This window comes from Octopus sinensis, linkage group LG22, assembly GCF_006345805.1.
Source record: "Octopus sinensis linkage group LG22, ASM634580v1, whole genome shotgun sequence".
Taxonomy (NCBI): domain Eukaryota; kingdom Metazoa; phylum Mollusca; class Cephalopoda; order Octopoda; family Octopodidae; genus Octopus; species Octopus sinensis.
Window position 1 is genome coordinate 24,149,207 of NC_043018.1, and position 22,590 is coordinate 24,171,796.

General features: G+C 39.7%; 2 protein-coding genes across 5 annotated transcripts in view; one reads left to right on the forward strand and one right to left on the reverse strand.

The window, feature by feature from the left end:
• Window positions 1-3,153: 3,153 nt before the first annotated feature.
• On the reverse strand, window positions 3,154-15,750 carry LOC115223132 (2-oxoglutarate and iron-dependent oxygenase JMJD4-like). Of its 2 annotated transcripts, none has more exons than XM_029793546.2 (7): window positions 15,398-15,750; window positions 11,829-11,994; window positions 10,350-10,481; window positions 9,732-9,817; window positions 8,299-8,480; window positions 6,113-6,256; window positions 3,154-4,948 (listed from the first exon to the last, which is right to left on the reverse strand). In XM_029793546.2, the coding sequence occupies exons 1-7, from the start codon at window positions 15,660-15,662 to the stop codon at window positions 4,559-4,561; spliced, it is 1,365 nt and encodes a 454-aa protein (XP_029649406.1). In that variant the 5' UTR covers window positions 15,663-15,750; the 3' UTR covers window positions 3,154-4,558. The 2 variants fall into 2 exon arrangements, with proteins under 2 accessions (XP_029649406.1, XP_036368130.1); XM_036512237.1 differs by lacking the exon at window positions 15,398-15,750 and adding an exon at window positions 14,030-14,112.
• Window positions 15,751-17,989: 2,239 nt separating this feature from the next.
• Window positions 17,990-22,590, forward strand: part of LOC115223283 (2',3'-cyclic-nucleotide 3'-phosphodiesterase-like) — a 37,241-nt gene continuing 32,640 nt past the window's right edge. For all 3 annotated transcript variants that reach the window (XM_036512235.1, XM_029793790.2, XM_036512236.1), the window contains exon 1: window positions 17,990-18,111. The gene's annotated coding sequence lies outside the window, so the exon portion shown is untranslated. The remainder of the gene's footprint in view (window positions 18,112-22,590) is intronic.

Genomic DNA, 22,590 nt, shown 5'->3' on the forward strand with positions numbered 1-22,590 from the left:
AAAGAACACTGGACATGACTATTGTGGTACCATTTCCCTTGGCAGGGACAGTGGGATCGTCCAGGCTTTGACTATTGAGTGCCTGCCGTTCATGCGTTGTTGTACGACAAGGTATTTAGTGGGACCGCCCAATTAAAACAAAGGGAAGACTAGACAGTCTGTAAAGAACAAAATGAAGTTTGGTGTCGCTGGGAGTAGAGTACCTGAGTTGTCCTTGAACTCTAGCATTTAAACTGGCCATATTCAGCCCAAATATTCTGCTTGTTCAAACCGGTTGGATTCGACCTGTTGCACATACCCTATAATGTCTTTTAAAAAGCATCAAAATCTCAAAGCTATAAGATAATAACATGATTAATTGAAAACAATGGGAATAAGTAAGCATTGTATTTAACAGAATAATCTAAATGTTAAAGAGAGTGAGTAGAAAATTGGTCTGAACACAACCTGACGAGAACATTTCATAATGCCTTACCAAAATAACGGCTGTCTGTTGCAAATCCAGTTTTTGTTTTGTATCCAAATCAAAGAGGCAACAACATATGACAAACAAGTGCCTTTATGGAAACCTGCTAAAAGTTAGCAGGGAGATCAGGCGAAGATGGCTGCAATTATCTGGTCACTGCAGGTGCCACTCTCAACTGGAAATATCCAAACTGGCCAAAATATTCTATTTTAGGTCAAAACTTTGCCAGACTCAGCTTCTCTCACCTATCCTTACCTTGTATTCTTTCACTTGTTTTGGTCATTTTGCTGTGGCCATGCTGTAGCATTGCCTTACAGGGTTTTTTAGTTGAAGAAATCGACCCCAGGACTCATTCTATCGGTCTGTTTTGCCGAACTGCTAAATTACGGGGATGTAAGCACACCAATGTCGGTCAAGTGATGATGGGGACACACTGACATGCACAGTGAGTCTCAGTTTCCTACCAAATCCATTCACAAAGCTTTGGTCGGCCCATGGTTATAGAAGACACCACGCAGTGGGACTGAACACAGAATCGCGTGGTTGGGAAGTAAGCTTCTTACCACACAGCCACGCCTGCACTTAGCAACATTCACATCATCCAAATCTCTATGGTAATGTGTGATTAATTAAAAAAAAATATAAATTTTAAAAAGCATTACTTTTGACAGTAATTTGAATGCCAAAGGGTTAAAGATTTTAGGAAGCTAAGTTTGACTCTGTCCCAGTGTCCTCTGGGAAGTGCTGACAGACAGCTTACTCTCTCTCTTTTACTTGTTTCAATCATTTGACTGCGGCCATGCTGGAGCACTGCCTTTAGTCAAGCAAATTGACCCCGGGACTTATTCTTTGTAAGCCAAGTACTTATTCTATTGGTCTCTTTTGCTGAACCGCTAAGTGACAGGGACGTAAACACACCAGCATCGGTTGTCAAGCAATGCTAGGGGCACAAACACACAAACATATATGCACACATACATATATATACGACAGGCTTCTTTCAGTTTCTGTCTACCAAATCCACTCACAAGGCTTTGGTTAGCCCAAGGCTATATAGTAGAAGACACTTGCCACACAGCCCAGTACTTATTCTATCGGTCTCTTTTTTGCCGAACCGCTAAGTGACGGGGACATAAACACGCCAGCTTCGGTTGTCAAGCAATGCTAGGGGCACAAACATACACGCACATATATATATATATATACGACAGGCTTCTTTCAGTTTCCGTCAACCAAATCCACTCACAAGGCATTGGTCGGCCCGAGGCTATAGCAGAAGACACTTGCCCACGATGCCACACAGTGTGACTGAACTCAGAATCATGTGGTTGGTAAGCAAGCTACTTACCACACAGCCACTCCTGTGCCTTTAGACAAAGTTTCTAATCTGAAACAAGAAACCACTCTTACAAGTTATTTCACCTTGCTACATCATGGCGTAGTTGTTAGAGTGTTGGACTCCCGATTGTAAGAGTGCAGTTTCAATTCCTGGCTAGAGCAACGCATTGTGTTTTTGAGCAAAGCACTTCATTTCACATTAAAACTAAGTAATCCTGCAATGAACCAGGAATATATATGCTGGAGAAGCCAGGAAACCAGCCCTATGCCTGTTATGGAGGAATAGTCTCTTTTTACTCTTTTACGTGTTTGTCATTTGACTGTGGCCATGCTGGAGCACCGCCTTTAGCCGAGCAAACAATGTAAACTAACCAACCACATCAACACCAAGGTACTGGCCTGCACTTCCATTGAGCCTTTTATGAAACTTGTAGAGTATGACATAGTGGAGGCGCAATGGCCCAGTGGTTAGGGCAGCGGACTCACGGTCATGATTCCCAGACCGGGCGTTGTAAGTGTTTATTGAGCGAAAACACCTAAAAGCTCCACGAGGCTCCAGCAGGGACGTTGGTAATCCCTGCTGTACTCTTTCACCACAACTTTCTCTCACTCTTACTTCCTGTTTCTGTTGTACCTGTATTTCAAAGGGCTGGCCTTGTCACGCTGAATGTCCCCGAGAACTACGTTAAGGGTACACGTGTCTGTGGAGTGCTCAGCCACTTGCACGTTAATTTCACGAGCAGGCTGTTCCGTTGATTCGGATCAACTGGAACACTCGTCGTAACCGACGGAGTGCTTCCAGAGTATGACATGACTAATATCTTTCGTAGTTAGATTAAATGTAAGGTTAGTTTGAAAGTGTTTCCTTAACTAATGGTTTTATAGCTTAAAAAGTACTAGTGTTAGTGGAGTTGTCAGACTAAAAGAGCTGAGCTTCGTGCATGCTGTAGCATGGTCTTACAAGAAGCTTCTGTCCTAAGATACTGCAACTGAATGGAGCATATAGCAAGGAGATTACTGGAAGTAAGCAGGAACAACAATGGCTCAAAGATATTGAACTGAGCACTGCAAGTGAAATGAACTAGTTGTATTTACAGTGTATGAGGGCATGGCTAAATATCAGACAAGGGAAAGAATGTAAATCTTGTTCAACACTTTCAAATCAAAGGAAGACTGATTAAAAATCAATTCAAATTTTTTTTTTTTTCCTTTTTATTAAAAAAAATTTATATTTTAAATTATCTCAGTTAGAAAGTCAAACTTGGGGGGCAAAATATTGGTGGTATACATACACACATATATATATGTATATATATATGTATATATATATATATATATATATATATATATACACAGCTGTTTACAACTTGTTTGATACTGCAGATAAATGTGTCATTTTACAATGTAGTTCTTGATTTAAGGAGACGGGATGTACCTAGCTAGAACTTTCCTTATAGGTCTATTGAATTAAGGCTTAACTGAGAGACAAAGCAACAAATCTGGCTGGCCTTGTACATCTAACTACAAAAATGGTGCCACAAATAATGCATCTTATAACTAAGCAGCAGGAACACTGCATTTTGCTTGTTTCGGAGAGTATATAAATGACATTCTCCCTCAATGTATCACTGGTACATTGTGATTTAAAGTAAGAGAGTAGGTGTTGCCATGTTCAGTTTGGTGCTTGACTTCACAACACTATACTGAAAACCATTTGCAAATACATTGTTTCAATGTTATTCCCACAACACGGAATCAAGGACCAGTGTCTTCTACCTCAACCTTGGGTTAACCAAAACTTTGAGTGGAATTTGGTAGGCAGAGGGACAGTACCTGTTGTAGGGTGTTAGGCAATCTGTCACCTAGCTTTTTTAAACACCTAGTCCTTTCTGTTAAAAATAGTCTAGTAAGAAGATAGCTTCTGTTTTTCTCTACTATCCTTGTAATCTGTAAAAAAAAAAAAAAAAAAGGATCGACGATACTGCTTGTTCTCTTTGAAGCATTATTGTATTCAATTTCCTTGGAACTAGGGCCTTGAAACAAGATCTGTCCACCTCGTTAAATATCTTTTAACCAGGTCTGCAACACTAATTTTTTACGAGTGTTTGAGGGCCAGTGCTTATCACTGCTTTCATGGTGCAACGAAAATGCGAAAACCTCCTCTCCTGGCAGGGTTGCTAGTCAACAGCAGACAATATTCCCATGTGACCCAACAGCTAGGTGAAGTAGAATATTGCAGAATAACATGATCAATGAAGAAATCCTGCGAAATACTTGCTGCAAATTCGAACCCCTCAGCCTATGAGCATGGCCACCACACTTGTGAACACTAACAATGAAGCTTCTATGTGGCCAGTCACTGAACTTGCTCACAATGGTTTCTGAATTAAGCACAAGGCCAGCAATTTTAAGAGGTGCTAGATGATGCCATCAACCTCTGCACTTGATGGGTACTTTATCGATTCTCAGAAGGATGAAGGACAAAGTTGACCTCTATGGGACTTGAACTCAGAATGTAAAGAGCCAGAAAACATGCCACTAAGCATTTTGTTCAATGCTCTAATGATTCTGCAAACCCACTATCCTCAACCCTGCCCATCATAGCAGCCAAATAATCCCCAAATCACACCTGTTTAAAAAAAATTGCTGAATGGATGGTCATAGCTGGAAGGACTTTGATCCAAACTCTGTTCAATCAGTGTTGATCTGGGGTTAAATGAAGTCAAAAGCAAACAGCGGGCTTCATGATCAGAATTAAAAAACTGAGTTGAGCTGATGCAGCAGATTTTGAACTTCCTTTTGGCATTCCAGTTGCTCTGTATCAACCAAACTCTCTAATACAATCCTCAGTCTGTTTAGATCAAAGACAGAATGGCATTTGTTGTTCAAAGGGACAAAATGTTCCTGAAACTCTAAATCTGCATTTGGATGCTGTGATACTTCAGCTGAAGTGTTCCCTGTCATCTCTTTCTGTTCTTCCTTTTGTGACCCCTTGATTTTACAATGTCCAACTCCACGGTCACACTCCTCATTTGTGCTACATATGTCCGATTGACTCAGAAACTGAAGATGTTTGGTGCCAATGTTGTTGCAAAGTTCAAAGAAGTCTGTGTAGTCGGAACCTGTGAGAGATTTCAGCACCACCTGACAGAAGAAACAAAACAAAAACAATCAAAGTTAAAAACCAAAAGGAATTGAAGATAAAAACTGCATTTTGTATTTGTTGTACATTTTTCCTGCATTTGCTTTGTAAATTTTAACTAGTAATACTTCTAAGTGCAGTAGTAACCACATCACTTTACTAGAAGTAAACTGGAGAATGACACCTGACATGGAGCTCTCACCAGTAAGTCATACATGTAAATGTACACACAAGAAACTATATAATATAAATTTGTGTGCATTTATATATATCATCATTGTGAAGGTGCATGGCTCAGTGGTTAGAGCATGGGGCTTATTATCATGAGGTAGTGAGTTTGATTCTCAGACTGGGCTGTGTTGTGTTCTTGAGCAAAACATTTTATTTCACGTTGCTCCAGTTCACTCTGCTGTAGAAATGTGTTGCAACATCACAGGTGCCAAGCTGTATCGGCCTTTGCCTTTCCCTTGGATAACATTCGTGGCATGGAGAGAGGAGGCTGGTATGCACCAGCAACTGCTGGTCTTCCATAAACAAATTTTCCAAGACATGGGCCTCGGAGGGGAACTTTCTGGGTGCAATCCCATGGTCATTCATGACCAAAGGGGGTCTTTACCCTTTTTTATATCATCGTCATCATTTAACGTCTGTTTTCCTTGCTGGTAAGCAGGAGAGCTGCATCAGGTTCCAGTCTGTTGTGGTATGGTTTCTATGGCTGGATGCCCTTCCTAACACCAATCACTTTACAGAACATGTTAGGTACTTTTTACATGGCACCAACAGAGAGCTCTTGTAGGCCAATCCTCTTCAGCATTAACACTTCTACTGTGGGTATATATATATATATATATATACCTGTGGAAGAGGTAGACCCAGGAAGATGTGGGATGAGGTGGTGAAATATGATCTTCAGATGTCTCACAGAGGCAACGACAAGTGACCAACACTGCTGGCGATTTGCTGTGCTTGAGAAGACATGGCAAACTTTGTGAAATTGTAGTCATGGCCAATGCAGGTGACCTGTAGAAATCATTTGGTACAAATTGGGGAGTGGTTGATGTTGGGAAGGGCATCCAGCCATAGAAACCAAGCCAAAACAGACTGGAATCTGGTGCAGCTCTCCGGCTTACCAATTCCAGTCAAACCATCTAACCTATGTGACTCACCTGACATTGCTGGTTCCATCCTTCCATACCCCGACAATCGGAGATTTCATTTTCGACATCCTTTAAATTTCTCTTGAGAAAGTTCCAGGTAAGATCTATAGAGCAGCCATTCAGCCAGTTGTGGTTAATGGAAATTGTGTCTTCCTACATCAATATATATACATATACACATCTGTTAATATATTGAATAAAATTCCTAAGACAACTTTGTTCAAAATAACATGGATTATGCCTTAGCAAAGAAGCACATTGTTCACCCAGAAAGTGATCGTCAGAAGCCAATAATATTGACTAGCTGCACCCATGAAAAATTCACAGAGTAAATTGTGTGCTGGTGCCATGAGAAATGTTTCTATATTGTGACAGTTACAGAATATAGAAAGAAGTGTAAATCCGATAACTATATAATCCAACCAAAATATGTTACACAAGTGTAAACAGAATTACTATTTAGCCTCAAAATACATCGTACATATTCAAAGAACCTTCTTGGTTTAATGGTATGGAACGTTCTGGTATTCGTTTACTTGTTTCTGTCATTTGATGGTGGCCATGCTGGAGCACTGCCCTTTAGTCAAAGAAATTGACCCCTGGACTTATTCCCTGTAAGCCTGGTGCTTATTCTATCAGTCTCTTCTGCTGAAAGCTAAGTTACAGAGATGCAAACACACACACACACATATATATATATATATAGGTGCAGGAGTGGCTGTGTGGTAAGTAGCTTGCTTACCAACCACATGGTTCCAGGTTCAGTCTGAAGAATGCACTAGAGAAATTACCCTGTGTAACACGATTTATGTCCTTGGGTAGCAAGAACATATTTGCTTACACCTAGAAAGTATGGAAAAGGGCTGATATTACCTTCAAACTTTGCTTTCATCCCATTTATTCAAACCCCAAAGAATTCCTCTCAATGCATGGCTATGATACTCCCGCACTATTCCCGTTCATGAACAGAGATGCACATATTGTCAACCACTAAGGGACATGCTGAAGTGGTTAAGGTCAAGTGATTGCAGAAACGTTTGCACACCAGGCGAAATACTTTCCAGTATTTCGTCTGCTGTTACGTTCTGAGTTCAAATTCCGCCAAGGTCGACTTTGCCTTTCATCCTTTCGGGGTCGATGAAATAAGTACCAGTTACGCACTGGGGTCGATGTAATCGACTTAATCCGTTTGTCCCCTCTGTGTTTAGCCCTTTGTGGGTAGTAAAGAAATAGGTTAAAGTCAAGCAAATCTGTGGTACTGAGCAGAATATTTGCTATAATATTTCTGCTTCAGCAACTTAGTACCGAATCTGTTTGAAATGTAATGGGAAATAGGCCAGTTTCAAAGCATTGATGTTCAGGTCACAAAAGCAAAGTTTAAAGGAAATAGTAATGACTGCCTAAAGAAGAAATGGAATTGAGCACTAATGAATTTTTCATTAGCTTTAGAGTATTGCTGCTTAGAGCAGTCAGTTATTTCTAGAGTGTGGAACCTGTTTTTGTCTAAGAAGACTGGGCCACATGAGCAGTCCAACATCTTCATTATGGACAAACACGGCCTATCAACTTCTTGACTGTCAAAGCTCTGTTCATGAAATATGGGATTTATTTATAAAACAATGAAACACATAAACAACAAAATGTAAAGACTTTATAGCAGGAGTAGTTTACCATGTTCCATAAAGACCCTCAGCAAGAGCAGCTTACCACATTCCACGATGACTTATCCAGAGCAGTTTACCATATTCCATAAAGAACATTAGCAAAAAGAGTTTACTAACAAGAGAAGTTAACTACATTCTATAAAAACTTATTGAGTGTAGTTTACCCTATTCCATAAAGACTCATCAAGAGTAATTTACCACATTTCTATTTCTTTACTACCCACAAGGGGTTTAACACAGAGGACAGACAAATGGATTAAGTCGATTATATCGACGCCAGTGCGTAACTGGTACCTATTTAATCGACCCTGAAAAGATGAAAGGCAAAGTCGACCTTGGCAGAATTTGAACCCAGAATGTAAAGACAGACGAAATACTGCTAAGCATTTCACCCGACGTGCTAACGTTTCTGCCAACTCATTGCCTTGTCAAGAGTAATTTACCACATTTCATAAAGATCCTTATCGAGGGTAGTTTACCACATTCCATAAAACCCCTTATCTAGAAGATTCTACCACATTTTGTACCTACCACATTCCATACTTGATGATGCCAACCACTGGGAACGAATATGATTTCTCCAGGATGTTGAACCACTTTGTATTGCTGCGAGAGTTTCTGATAGTTTGGGTACATCTCTGGGTTGTGAACGTCTTCAGATGTGACATCAAATGCCAAATTACCAAATTTATCTCGCAGGTGCACTTCTTCACCTTTGGGAATAAAAGACACAAGAATTATAGATTAAATGGAACAGGGGTGGGGGTGACAGATGTGGTGGATGGGAATAGGGGTTCTCAAGGTGGTGAGCTGGCAGAAACGTTAGCACGCAGGGTGAAATGCTTAGCAGTATTTTGCCTGTCTTTTCATTTAATGTCCATTTTCCATACTGACATAAGTTGGACAATTTGTCCAGAGCTGGACCAGTTTCCAGTCTCATTTGGCTTGGTTTCTACACCTGGGTACCCATCCTAATGCTAACCACTTTACAGAGTATGCTGGGTGCTTTTGATACTGGCCCCAGCACAGATGCTTTTTCCATGATACTGGCATAGATGCTTTTTATGTGACCTGATAGGGGTGCCTGCATGGGTACTTAGTACGTGACACCAGGCACTGGGACATTGCAAGTGACACCAGGCATGGGCGCTTTTTATGTGGCACCAACACAGGGCTCTTATAAGGCAAGAGTTTCTTCTTCAGTTCCCTACATTTCTCTTGGAGTTTCCCAAACATTAATGTCATGTTGATAATACTCTTGTTGGCTCTAAATGCACACGAGCTCTCTAGGAGTGGAGGAGAGGTTTGATATAAATATCATTGGTTTTACACACACAATAAATTTGTGTGTGTGTGTGGGGGGGGTGCTAATAGAGAAATTCTGTCTTCTACAAATTGACTTCCTGTCTAAATGTGATATGCTGTAGGGTTTATTCTATGTGATTAACCCTTTCGTTACCAACCTGGCTGAAACCGGCTCTGGCTCTGAGTACAATGTCTTGTTATAAGTTTTGAATTAAAATCTTCCAACAAACCATAATCACAATTTATGTTCCTAACACAAGCTGAATGATAACAAAATTATTTTACTAAATTCTTTGTTATATTTAAAGTAATTGAAAGAAACACAGAGCATCTCAAAATAAATACAGTAACGAAAGGGTTAACATGGGCAGCATCAGTACTGAGGAATAGCACTCCAATATCAGAGTGGAGGGCAAGTTGAACAGACAGCCCTATGGATGTGTGCACAAGCATATCTGTGCATGCCTATGTTACTGTGTGAGTGTGTGTATTCATGTGCACAAGCCTATCTGTGTGTACATGTGTGTATGCATGCCTATATAACTGTGAGCGTGTGTGTGTGTAAATGTGTGTATGTATATTTGCGCTTGTGCTTGCATGTATGTACATGCATATCAGAGCTTGTGTGGAGGGGAAGGAGAAGAAAAGGTCTACAGTACCGGGTGGAAATAATAGCCACTGTTTCTTTCCGCAGATATTTGCTGACCAGCTGTAGGAATGCAAAACATCAGCATGGAAGGGAGTCCTGAAAAAAATTACCAAAATATTTGGTCAGGAATTAACTCAATATTTATTTAACCTACCCTTTCATGCAGGTGAGCTGCTAAGTGCAGGAGGAAAGAGTGAGAGAAAGTTGTGGCGAAAGAGTCAGCAGAAGTTCGCCATTACCTTCTGCCGGAGCCGCGTGGAGCCTAGGTGTTTCGCTCATAAACCCACACATCGCTCGGTCTGAGAATCGAACCCACGATCCCTTGACCATGAGTCCGCTGCTCTAACCACTAGGCCATGTGCCTCCACACACACACATACACATAACAAGAAACAAATAGGTAAATTAAGATGGTGTTTGGAATATAACAAAAAAAAAAAATGTGTGTAAATTGGTATATTAAGATGGTGTTTAAGCTAAGAAGAATGGGTTAATATTTTTACTCAGCAATCAAGATTCCAATGTTTACAAAACCCGAAACAGGTTACAAACATCTGATTTTATTCACACAAACTCAGTATTTTTATCCATTCAACTGTTAATGAAGTGATGCCAGAATCTTTCTTACCAAGATCCTTTCGGTCCCATGTAGACAAAACGGTAGTCATCTTTAGAGCTCTCACCTGTATCCCAAAACTCATTGAGCCAATCAGAACAAAAATACAAGGGTGTTTTGTAAGCATTGTATTCTGGGAAAGCTCTGAAAGAAATGAAGAAAATGTTTGCATAAACTTCCAAAAGAAGAAAATTCTGAAAAATTATAAATAACTAACCCTCCTCTCAAAATTGCTGGTCTTGCACTGAAATCAAAAACCATTATTATTATTATTATTATTATTATTGAGTGAGAGAGCAGTGCATGCCATCAAAGTGACACTGGGGTAAAATATACAAAGCCCAGTATACCCATTGTGACTACTCATCTGATAAGGGTACACCAGGCACATGCATCACAACCATATGTGCGCAACATGGTGATCTCATATCAAGATAAACAGCACATGACCTTGCAGGTGGGGCCCAGTTAGAATTTTCTTCTGGTCGAGTATCCCATCCCGCTGAAAAGGTCCCTGAATAAGGGTTGTTTAATGATGTTGAATGAAACACCCATGTTTTCAAAGGTGAATTATCCAAACCCCAAAGAATCCCTCTCAACACATGGCTATTATGCTCCCCCACTACTTCTGCTTGTGATCAGAGATGCACAGATCGTCAGCCGCTAAGGGACATGCTCAACTGGTTAAGGTCAAACAACTGACAAGCAAATCTGTGGTATTAAGCAGGATATTTGCTGTAGCCCATCTTTTATACCAAGACAAAACAATGCACATTATTATTATTAGTAATAATATTATCATTATTATTAATATTTATAGGATTGAGGTAACTCCTCCAGAAGATATAGAAGCAAAAAAAAAAGCCTCTTCTTTTTTTTGCTTTTATCTCTTCTTAAACCTAAAAATATTAACCAAAATGAAGTAGATTGACACGTTTATTTTTTGAACCTGTGTAAGACACACAAGATATCGAATTATCATTCACTTGATGACAATGGTACTCTTCTCTTTTTTGCTTCTACATCATCATCATCATCATCATCATCACCATCACCACCACCATCATCATTATTATTACTACTACTACTATTATTAAGGAAGCAAGTTAGCAGAATTGTTAGCACACTGGGAGAAATGCTTAGCAGCATTTCGTCTGCACTATGTTCTGAGTTCAAATTTCACCAAGGTCAACTTGTCTTTGTCTTTTGTTTTTCTATAAATTTCAACTATATATATATATATATGTGTGTGTGTGTGTGTGTGTGTGTATGTGTCTGTCCCCCACCACCACATGACAACCAGTGTTGGTGTGTTTGCATCCTTGTAACTTAGCAGTTCAGCAAAGAGACAGACAGATTAAGTACCAAGCTTAAAAAGGAAATAAGCGCTGGGGCTGATTAGTCTGACTAATACTACTCAAGGTGGTGCTCCAGCATGGCTGCAGTCTAATGACTGAAATGAGAAAAAGATTAACAGATGAGATTTCTTACCTTACAAAATGCCAGTCTTTGAGATAAAGACACTGGTTATCGGAAGGATAGCTATTTGAAATGTAATCTTGCCAATATTCCAAATAATCAGAAAATGTCTGTTCTACTTTTGGATGGGAATCAAATTCCTTTTCGTTACAAATTGCTACTGGAACTTTTGCATTTCCTGCAAGGCCAAAAGAGAAAAAAAAACAGTTTAATTTATTTATATATTTGATAATGCAATTTGTGAATAAATACATCATTTGTTGGTTATTGATAGACTGGCACTCTGTCGGTTACAGTGACGATGGTTCCCGTAGATCCGATCTATGGAACAGCCTGCTTGTGAAATTAATGTACAACATCAATGGAATTTGATCCGAATGTGGCCGTAGCCAGCACCGCATCGACTGGCCTCTGTGCCGGTGGCATGTAACAAACACCATCCGAGCGTGGCTGTTTGCCAGCCTCGCCTGGCCTCCGTGCCGGTGGCACGTAAAATGCACTATCCGAGTGTGGCCGTTCGCCAGCCTCGTCTGGCACTTGTGTCGGTGGTACGTAAAAAGCACCCACTACACTCACGGAGTGGTTGGTGTTAGGAAGGGCATCCAGCTGTAGAAACACTGCCAGATCTGACTGGCCTGGTGCAGCCTTCGGGCTTCCCAGACCCCAGTTGAACTGTCCAACCCATGCTAGCATGGAAAGCGGACGTTAAACAATGATGATGATGATGAAGTGGCTGAGTACTCCACAGACATGCGTACCCATAACGTAATTCTCAGGAAGATTCAGCGTGACTCAGAGTGTGACAAAACTGGCCCATTTGAATTAGAGGTACAACTTATTTTCACCAGCTGTAGAGACTGGAGCAACATGAAATAAAGTGTCTTGCTCAAGGACATAACGTGCTGTCAGGTATTGAACTCACAACCTTACAGTCATGAGACGAATACCCTAACCACTAAGCCACAAGCCTTTACTATTGGTAATTGATATCCAATGAATCAATCAGATTTACTGCATTTCCGACAGTAAGAACAAGAAAGGAGTGTGTGTAACTTGGGGCAGAACAAATATCATTAAATTCTTCATCCAAAGCTTATGAAGTTTTCAACGGTCTCTCTGATCTTTTATCTTTTACTCGTTTCAGTCATTAGATGGTGGCCATAGACGTGAAGAGAAATATGCTGACATACATAAACAGGGTCTTACCATACACTGAGCAAATGAAGGATTATATAATTTGTTTTTAATGGGTGAACTCAAAGTAGATAAAGCTATAAATAATAGCTTGTAAATATTGGTGTTTAAAATTCCTTTGGATAGGGGAAAAAAATGCAGAAGGTTGCTAATGGGTCTTTTTCTATCCAAAGAGCATTTTAACCCTGCTTTATCTGCTTTGAGTTAACAGTGAAAAACGAGAGGTGCAAGCATGGCTGTGTGGTAAGAAGCTTGCTTCCCAACCACACGGTTCTGGGTTCAGTCCCACTGTGTGGCATCTTGGGCAAGTGTCGTCTACTATAGCCTCAGGTCGACCGAAGTCTTCTGAATGGATTTGGTAGACGGAAACTGAAAGAAGCCCATTGTATGTATATATATATATATATATATATATGTGTGTGTGGGTGTGTGTGTTTGTCCTCCCATCACTGTGTGACAACCGTTGTTGGTGTGTTTACATCCCCATAAGTTAGCAGTTTGGCAAAAGAAACCGATAGAATAACTATTAGGCTTAAGAAATAAGTCCTGGGATCGAATTGTTCGACTAAAACCCTTCAAGGCAATGCTTCAGCATGGCCACAGTCAAATAACTGAAACAAGTAAAAGAATATGTGTGTGTGTGTGTGTGTGTGTGTAGGTAAAGGTTGTCGAATCTGTACACAAACATCAGATACAAAAATGGATCTACATAGAAACAAGATGCAGCGTTGCATGCTTGATGGGGCTGGGTATCAGCCTAGGTTAATGGTCCCAGAAATGGCATTATGTATAGAGCTGACCAGGTCCACCAATGCTATCCATCCCTGGTGATCCCATGCCAGCCCGTCTGCATCCTCCAAGGTGACGTTCAGCCTCTGGACATCTTCCTTAATCATGTCCAGTTGTTAAAATTTTTTTTTTTTTGCAGATTCGGAATCTCCGTAGTCGAAAAAGTGGGTTTCCGTAGGAAAAAAACAAGCAAACAAAAAACGAAAGGGAGTGCGGTCCATGTCCTTTACCCCCGCCCTTGGAACCTTCCCTGCATTGGATCTGGAACTCGCAATAGATTGTGAAACTGCCTGCCAACATTCATGTGTATAATTTCATGTACATGTATACTTATATGAATACGGATATTGATTTGTGCATGTATATGTAAGTGTTTGGACATGTCTGTATATGCATTGATTACGTGAAAGTCCGTATACGGTGCGAGCTGGCAGACACGTTAGCGCGCTGGGCGAAATGCTTAACGGTATTTCGTCTGTCGCTACGTTCTAAGTTCAAATTCCGCCGTTGACGACTTTGCCTTTCATCCTTTCGGGGTCGATAAATAAAGTACCCGTTACGCACTGGGGTCGATGTAATCGACTCAATACCTATGTCTGTCCCCTCTGTGTTTAGCCCCTTGTGGGTAATAAAGAAATAGGTATTTCGTCTGTCGCTACGTTCTAAGTTCAAATTCCGCCGTGGTCGACTTTGCCTTTCATCCTTTCGGGGTCGATAAATAAAGTACCAGTTTTGCACTGGGGTCGATGTAATCGATTTAATCCCTTTATCTGTCCTTGTTTGTCCCCCCTTGTGATTAACCTCTTGTGGGTAGTAAAGAAATATATATATATATACAGATATGCTAATCGGATGTCCTGATTATTAAAATACTTTGATCCAAGAATCCTACAAATAATTACACACACACAAATTTAGGATGTTAAACATAAAATTCACCTATTACTTCCATTTATTTTAACTGAGCGAGAAAGGCGAAAGAAGTAAAGTCGATTTCGACAGGATTCGAAATGAAAAATAAGAGGAACAAATGAAAACAGTATGAAATAATCCTTCCTTATTTTTAGTACAAGGCCAGTTCGTCTGCCGTTACGTTCTGAGTTCAAATTCCACCGAGGTCGACTTTGCCTTTCATCCTTTCGGGGTCGATAAATAAAGTACCAGTTACGCACTGGGGTCGATGTAATCAACTTAATCCCTTTGTCTGTCTGTTTTTGTCCCTTCTGAGTTTAACCCATTGTGGGTAATAAAGAAATATATTTTGGTACAAGGCCAGCAATCGCGAGGTGGGAGGTAGAAAATTGATTATATAGACCCACAGGGCTCACTGCTACTTATTTTATCGATCCCAAAAGGATGAAATGCAAAGTCGACCTTGGCAGAATTTGAACTCAGAACTAAAAGACGGACGAAGTGCCGTTAAGCATTTTGCCCGGTGCGCAAACGATTCTGCCAGCGTGCGTTACCGTCTCCGGTGTAAAGACATGAAGTGACCCCACCATTTCATGTTACCGCCCGGTAATCTGAAATCGATTTAAAATTGACCCCGGGAGTAGCCTGAACCCGAGTTCAAATTAGAAAAGAAGAAAAATACAAACCGAAGTTAGTCTTTAAAAACTCAAATTTCGGTTTCCCTTGCTCGTCTACCCATTCTGCACGACTTCGCCAATGTCGGGTGTGTTTACAACTGAATACACACGGCTTGTTAGGGATTAAATAACGGAGGAAGAAGTCTTCGTATGAGATTTCTTCAGAAACATAGTCAACCGACTTAAATGAGGAGAGATTTTGTTTCCTTCTCTCATAAATATCTTCTTGTTGAAGGGTTGACGGACAATTGTCGACACAACAGTGAAATTCCATTTCAGTTCAACAGAAACTGTTCCCCCTCTCTATTTGAAGTTCTACCTGTCTCTTTCTCTCTCTCCTCTCCTTCTCTATTGAAACTTCTATCTATCGTTTTCTCTCCCTCTCTAGTTAAACCTCTCTCTGTCTCTTTCACCCTCTCTATTTAAACTTTTACCTCTCTTCCACGCTCTTTCCTCCCTCCATTATTCTATTGTTCTCTCCCTTTGTTTTATTTCTCTTTTCCTCTCTCTCTCTCTCTCTCTCCCTCCCTCCTGTCTTTATTCCTCTAAATATGTTTTCTCTCCCTTTATTTTATTTCTCTCTCTCTCTCTCTCCCTCCCTCCTGTCTTCATTCCTATAAATACTTTTTCTCTTTCTCTCTCTCTCCCCCCCTCCCTCCTGTCTTCATTCCTCTAAATACTTTTTCTCTCCCTTTCTGGTCCTGATTCTCTTAAATCTTTTCCAATTCTTTTTGCATTCTGTCTAACTTTCTTTCTCTCTACACGTACCTTACATTCGTCTTTCTATCTATTTATTTTACACTCTTCCATTTCTCTTCCCTGGCAATTATTAAATAACCTGATTATGACACCTAAAAATTGGGAATAAACATCTTGTTTTAATTCTAAATGTGTCTTTTATTCCATAACAAACAGAAAATTTGAGTAATTTCCAGTGAATATTCGTTTAACTATAACAATAAATGTGGTAATCTCCAAGAGAAAGATACGGATCCATCAGCGAGACAATTCTTTGCAGTTAATTTCCTTAAGTGACTAGGGAGATACAAGAACTTCTGATGTATTCGACATAGAAAAACTGGTTATTCTGTGTTTAGTCAAAATAAGAAGAATGTAAAATGTATAAGATGTAGTAATTCCAAGATGATGATCTCAAGATTTGGTCGATGTTTTGTTAACTCTTAACAAACGAGTACAAACACAACACACACAGACATCTTTTATCCTTTGTTTCAGTCATTGAATTGCGGCCATGCTGGGGCACCGCATTGAAGGGTTTAGCCCAGGGGTTCCCAACGATTTTTTTTATCTATGGACCCCTTTGATTACTATTTTAGGATCTTTTCGGTTTGAACGGCAGTTTTTAACATAATTTCTAGGTAACTAAAAAGTTTTAAACTTCATATACTGGTAGAATGTGTTTATAAAACATCTTTTTCTCTTGGCTTTATTGAGAAAATTATATAGTTTGTAAGATATTTATTCCTAAAATAGATTAAAATGCAATAGATCGATACTAGGGTCATAATTATGGGTGACAATTTCATATGACACCGCTAGAAAAAACTGCCGTTCAAACCGAAAAGATCCCTATTTTATTCTGGTGGGCCCTCATCACCATTCGATGTTTAGAAACAACTTTATAGAAACTTCTTTCAAAATTCCTCTAAAGCAACATTTTTTTTCAGGGGCCCTTAAAATACTATTGTAGACCATTTACTACTTTGTTGCGTGGATCCCGCCCCTCCCAATTTATATGGACCCCCAGGGGCCATATGGACTCCGGTTGAGAACCCCTAGTTTAGTCGAACTTGGTACTTATTCTAACGCTCTTTCTTGCCAAATCGCCAACTGACTGGACGTCAGCAAACCGTTACCGGTTGTCAAGCGGTGTCGGATGGGGTGGACAAACACGTGTGTGACGGGCTTATTTCTGTTTCCGTCTACCACTGACAGGGTTTCGGTCGTATCAGGGCTATAGAAGACACCTGCCTCGGATGTCGCGCAGTGGGACTGCAAACATCTTACCACACAGCTTGCGCAAACTTTTATATATACAGGCGCAGGAGTGGCTGTGTGGTAAGTAGCTTGCTTACCAACCACATGGTTCCGGGTTCAGTCCCACTGCGTGGCATCTTGGGCAAGTGTCTTCTGCTATAGCCCCGGGCCGACCAATGCCTTGTGAGTGGATTTGGTAGACGGAAACTGAAAGAAGCCTGTCGTATATATGTGTGTGTGTGTTTGTCCCCCTAGCATTGCTTGACAACCGATGCTGGTGTGTTTACGTCCCCGTCACGTAGCGGTTCGGTAAAAGAAACCGATCGAATAAGTACTGGGCTTACAAAGAATAAGTCCCGGGGTCGAGTTGCTCGATTAAAGGCGGTGCTCCAGCATGGCCGCAGTCAAATGACTGAAACAAGTAAAAGAGAGTAAAGAGTATATATATATATATATTAAAAATGGGGAAGGCCGGTTTATGGGAGTACCTTAGGTTTCCCGTCCATAAAGGTTTAGCTTTATAGTGTATCGTCAGATCCCAAAATCTGTTAGCCCAAGACTACATACACACACGCACGCACGCACAGGTACATAAGCATGGAAAAAAGACAAGAGGTACACACACACAGTACCAACTGCCTGAATCAGCATCTTAATTAACAACAGCTCTGCAGTAAATGCAGGCTCACACACGGCTATTAAATTAGCTGTCGAAATTTCTCAGCGTAAGTTCTTTAATTTTGCATCTTGATAGCTAAATTTTTAATTCTTTCAACAGATAATTTAACTGTTATTAGCATATTTTTTCAATTGAGTGATTAAGAAACAAATAATTGTATATTCGATGGGTTGGCGAAACCTCTGTTCCAAGCAGACCAGCTGTTTTACGGTCACACTCGTTCTAAACCATTTGTTTTTGGGTTCGAATGCAGCCATGGTCGATTTATCCGTTTAATTCTATTAAGGCCTCTTTAAAAATTCTACTAAAATGTTCTGGGACCGATTCAAGCATTTATAATCTTGAATTAAGCGTGTACAATAATTCCATCACTGTTTTACATTTTATTTTGCCAATAAAACATATGAGTTATTTGTTAGTATAATTTGTGGGGTCGGGGGTATTTTTTTTTACACTTGGCTGGATATCCTTCCCATTAATAACTTCACTTCTGCGAAGACTGAGTGAAAACCGGCTTGTTTTGCTTTAAGTTCAGATAGTTTTTATGTCGTGTGAACGTCCGCAGGCCTTGAAGCAAGGCCTTCGGGTGGGGATACCACATAGCCAGATACGAGCGTATCTGTGACAGACTGGAGGTTGAAGGTTCTATGGTCTTGAGGAAACAGACGAAGGATTTTAATACGATGGACAAAATCTTGAAGGTTTTAGTTATAGTAAGTCAGAATAAAATGTTGGAAATACAACGTGACATAGAACATCCGAGCGGAGTTTCAGAATAGCTCACCCCACATAAGCTTAATTTTCTGTTTCGGCGGGGATTTTTCGATTTTTTTTTACCATACATCTTAAATTGATGGGGGAAGCCTTTTATGGCAAAAAAATAAATAATAATAATAATAAATAAATGATAATAAAATAAATCAATGAATATAAATTGAAAATCTATGAAATAACTGAAGAAAGTTTTGAATTTATACGCGTCCTTGTAGATACCTCCGTCCTTGTGGAACCATTTCATTCGACGTATTGAGACAAATGTAGGTAATTTCGAATGAAATCACCGAAGTTTTCAAAGGCGCCCATGTATCACATCTCATTTCCCTGCCACAGAAACACTCACTGGTCTTGAATTAAAACATAATTAAAATATGTATGGGTCATTGCATAAAAACTCACCATGGGTCCCATCTCAGATTTGCTTCAAGATTTAACTGCATAAAGCTTCTATGGAGAAAACACAACCTTGTATTTTCAGCAATTTCGGGTCAATTGCTCAGTCTGTTTAAAAGTTTGCAAAAATTTGCGAAAATTGCATGTCAGAAATTTAAAGGAGGATTTTTTCAAATTTGTCAGACCAAAACTTCAGTGACGAACCACTGAAGGTACAATTCAACTCACATGCTGCACAACCACTGTTAATTCAATTTTCAAAATAATGAGAAAGCAGTAGCAATGATAAAAAGAGACCTGTACTATCCAATGAAGCAACCTTCAAGTGTCTGATAAAAAACTAAAAGAGACCTGACATATTTCTCTGAGAATTAATATGTGCACATCAAATTTAGCACCACTTTTGGTTCAACAGACAACTGAAATGGTGTTAATATAAACCTTCAGCCCTTTGGCATTTAAACCAGCCATATCTGGCCAAAATATTTAAAATGTTTTATGTTTAAACCGGCCTGATCTGACCTCTCACGCCTTCCCAACAATGTCGTTCTAAAAATAAACAATCATAGCGCAGGCGGGACTGTGTGGTAAGAAGCTTGCTTCAAAATTTCAAAGCTATAAGATCAACCCAAAGCAATGTGAATAATTAAGCATTACATTTGGCAGGATAAATTCAATGCTAAACAATTAAGGGTGCTTTGCTCCTTAGCACTCATTTTGGAGACGAATTTAGCACCCCTAAAACTCAGTGTACACTTACTGGAAGCCTGTTACCCTAAAATTACGAAATGTTTCATGATAGCTAATTGTGGCTTTTACTGAATTTCAAACAAAAATACTTTTCTGAAGTTTTCATGAAACACAGTTCTAGGCACAGTACAGTATCTTGAGATCCAATACGAAGTGAAATGGAGAAACTACGATTAGAACCCCTTCATTACAGCAGGTTTATGAATCAACATCGTATAGGGACGGGTGTGGCTGTGTGGTAAGAAGTTTGCTTCCCAACCACATTATTCTGGGTTCAGTCCCACTGCATAGCACCTTGGGCAAGTGTCTTCCACTATAACTTTGGGCTGACCAAAGCCTTGCAAGTGGATTTGTTAGACGGAAACTGAAAGAAGCCTGTCGTATTCTTTTATATGTTTCAGTCATTTGACTGTGGCCATACTGGAGCACTACCTTTAGTTGAACAAATCAACCCCAGGACTTATTCTTTGTAAACCTAGTACGTATTCTATCAGTCCTTTTACTGAACTGCTAAGTTACGGGGACGTAAACACACCAGCATTGGTTGTCAAACGATGGTGAGGGGACAGACATAGATACATGCACACACACACACACACATACAACAGGCTTCTTTCAGTTTCTGTCTACAAAATCCATTCACAAGGCTTTGGTTGGCTCGAGGCTATAGTAGAAGACACTTGACAAAGGTGCCATGCAGTGGGACTGAACCCAGAACTATGTGCTTTGTATGTATACATATACATATATGTTTGAAAAAGGAAAAGAATGACTTCTCAGGTAGTTCTAATTAAATTAATTTTCTAATAATATAATATAATTTCACAGTTTGGTTTGTAGATCTAGTAAGTTCTTTGTTAACTTTGGTAGGGAGATTTTTAAAAATATTCCTTGTTAACTTTTCTGGAGAACTTTCTCGCATTCATCAGTGGCAGTTGTCAAACTGATCTCAGGATGTGTTGTGCTGTGTGATTCTATATATAAGGGATTTGGGTGTGTCTGGGGTAGGATTGGTGTTTGTTAATAAGTGTGGGAGTGAAGGAGTGCTAAAGATGAGTTTGGGTGTGTGTCTGAGGGGGTGGGGGTGTTAATGAGGTGCAAGATACATATCTTTTGATAAAAAGGGGATGATAGCAGTGAGGAATCAAATAAGGTTAGTCTTGAAATGTTTGTTGATAGAAATTTATTTTTATATTGGTTTGGGAGGGCAGTGGGTGGGGAGATGATACTAGCTCACATATTTACTTCCCTACATATAAACAAACAATAAGTATACATACATATATACATATATATACACACATATATATATGCATACACACACACACACACATATATACATATATTTTTTTTCTTTATTCTTTTATTTGTTTCAGACATTTGACTGCAGCCATGCTGGAGCCCTGCCTTTAGTTGAACAAATCAACCCCAAGACTTATATTTTGTAAGCCTAGTTCTTATTCTGTTGGTATCTTTTGCCACTAAGTTATGGGGATGTAAACACACCAATATCGGTTGTCAAGCAATGGTGATGGGGGACAAACACAGACACACAAACATATACATATTATATATATATATACGATAGGCTTCTTTCAGTTTCCGTCTACCAAATCCACTCACAAGGCTTTGGCCAGTCCAAGGCTATAGTAGAAGACACTTGCCCGAGTTGCTATGCAGTGGAACTGAACCCAGAACCATGTGGTTGGTAAGCAAGCCACTTACCACAGCCACTCCTCTGCCTATATATATATATATATATACTCATACACACACATATACATACATGCACATATGCATACATATGCACACACATATACATATCTATACATATACACATACATATATACACACATGTATACACACGTGTGTGTATATGTCTGTGTATGTATGTATATGTATGCATGTATACATATATATGTATACATATATATATATGTATATATATATGTGTGTGTGTGTGTTTGTGTATACATTTTGTTTGTTTATATGTAGGGAAGTAAATATGTGAGTGAGCATGATCTCCCCCCCCCCACTTTCCATCCCAAACCAATATAAGAAAATACATTTCTCTCAACAAACATTCCAAAACTAACATCATTTTACAATTTGTTTTTCCCTCTCTGCTGCCACCCCCCCTGACACATACCCAAACTCATCTTCCACGTAGAAAATTACTGAAAACTTCCCTTGATGAAATCAAGATAGTTGATTTAGCCATAAGAGAATTTGAAAAACATGTGACCATTATATTTTTAACCAAGGATCATCTATTCAAATGGAACAAACAGGAGAACACTTTTGCAAGCCCTTCAAAAAATACTCTTTAACCATCCCACCATCTCCCAACTTCACCCTCAACCAATTATCTTTTTTTTACTATTTTACTATTTTCTTTCAGCTCTTGTTCATCAACACTCCTTCACTCCCACACTTATTAACCCCAATCCTGACCCAGAAAAGTTAACAAGGAATCTTTAAAAAAAATCTCCCTACCAAGTTAACAAAGAAATTACTAGATCCCAGGAGTGGCTGTGTGGTAAGTAGCTTGCTTACCAACCACATGGTTCCGTGGCATCTTGGGCAAGTGTCTTCTACTATAGCC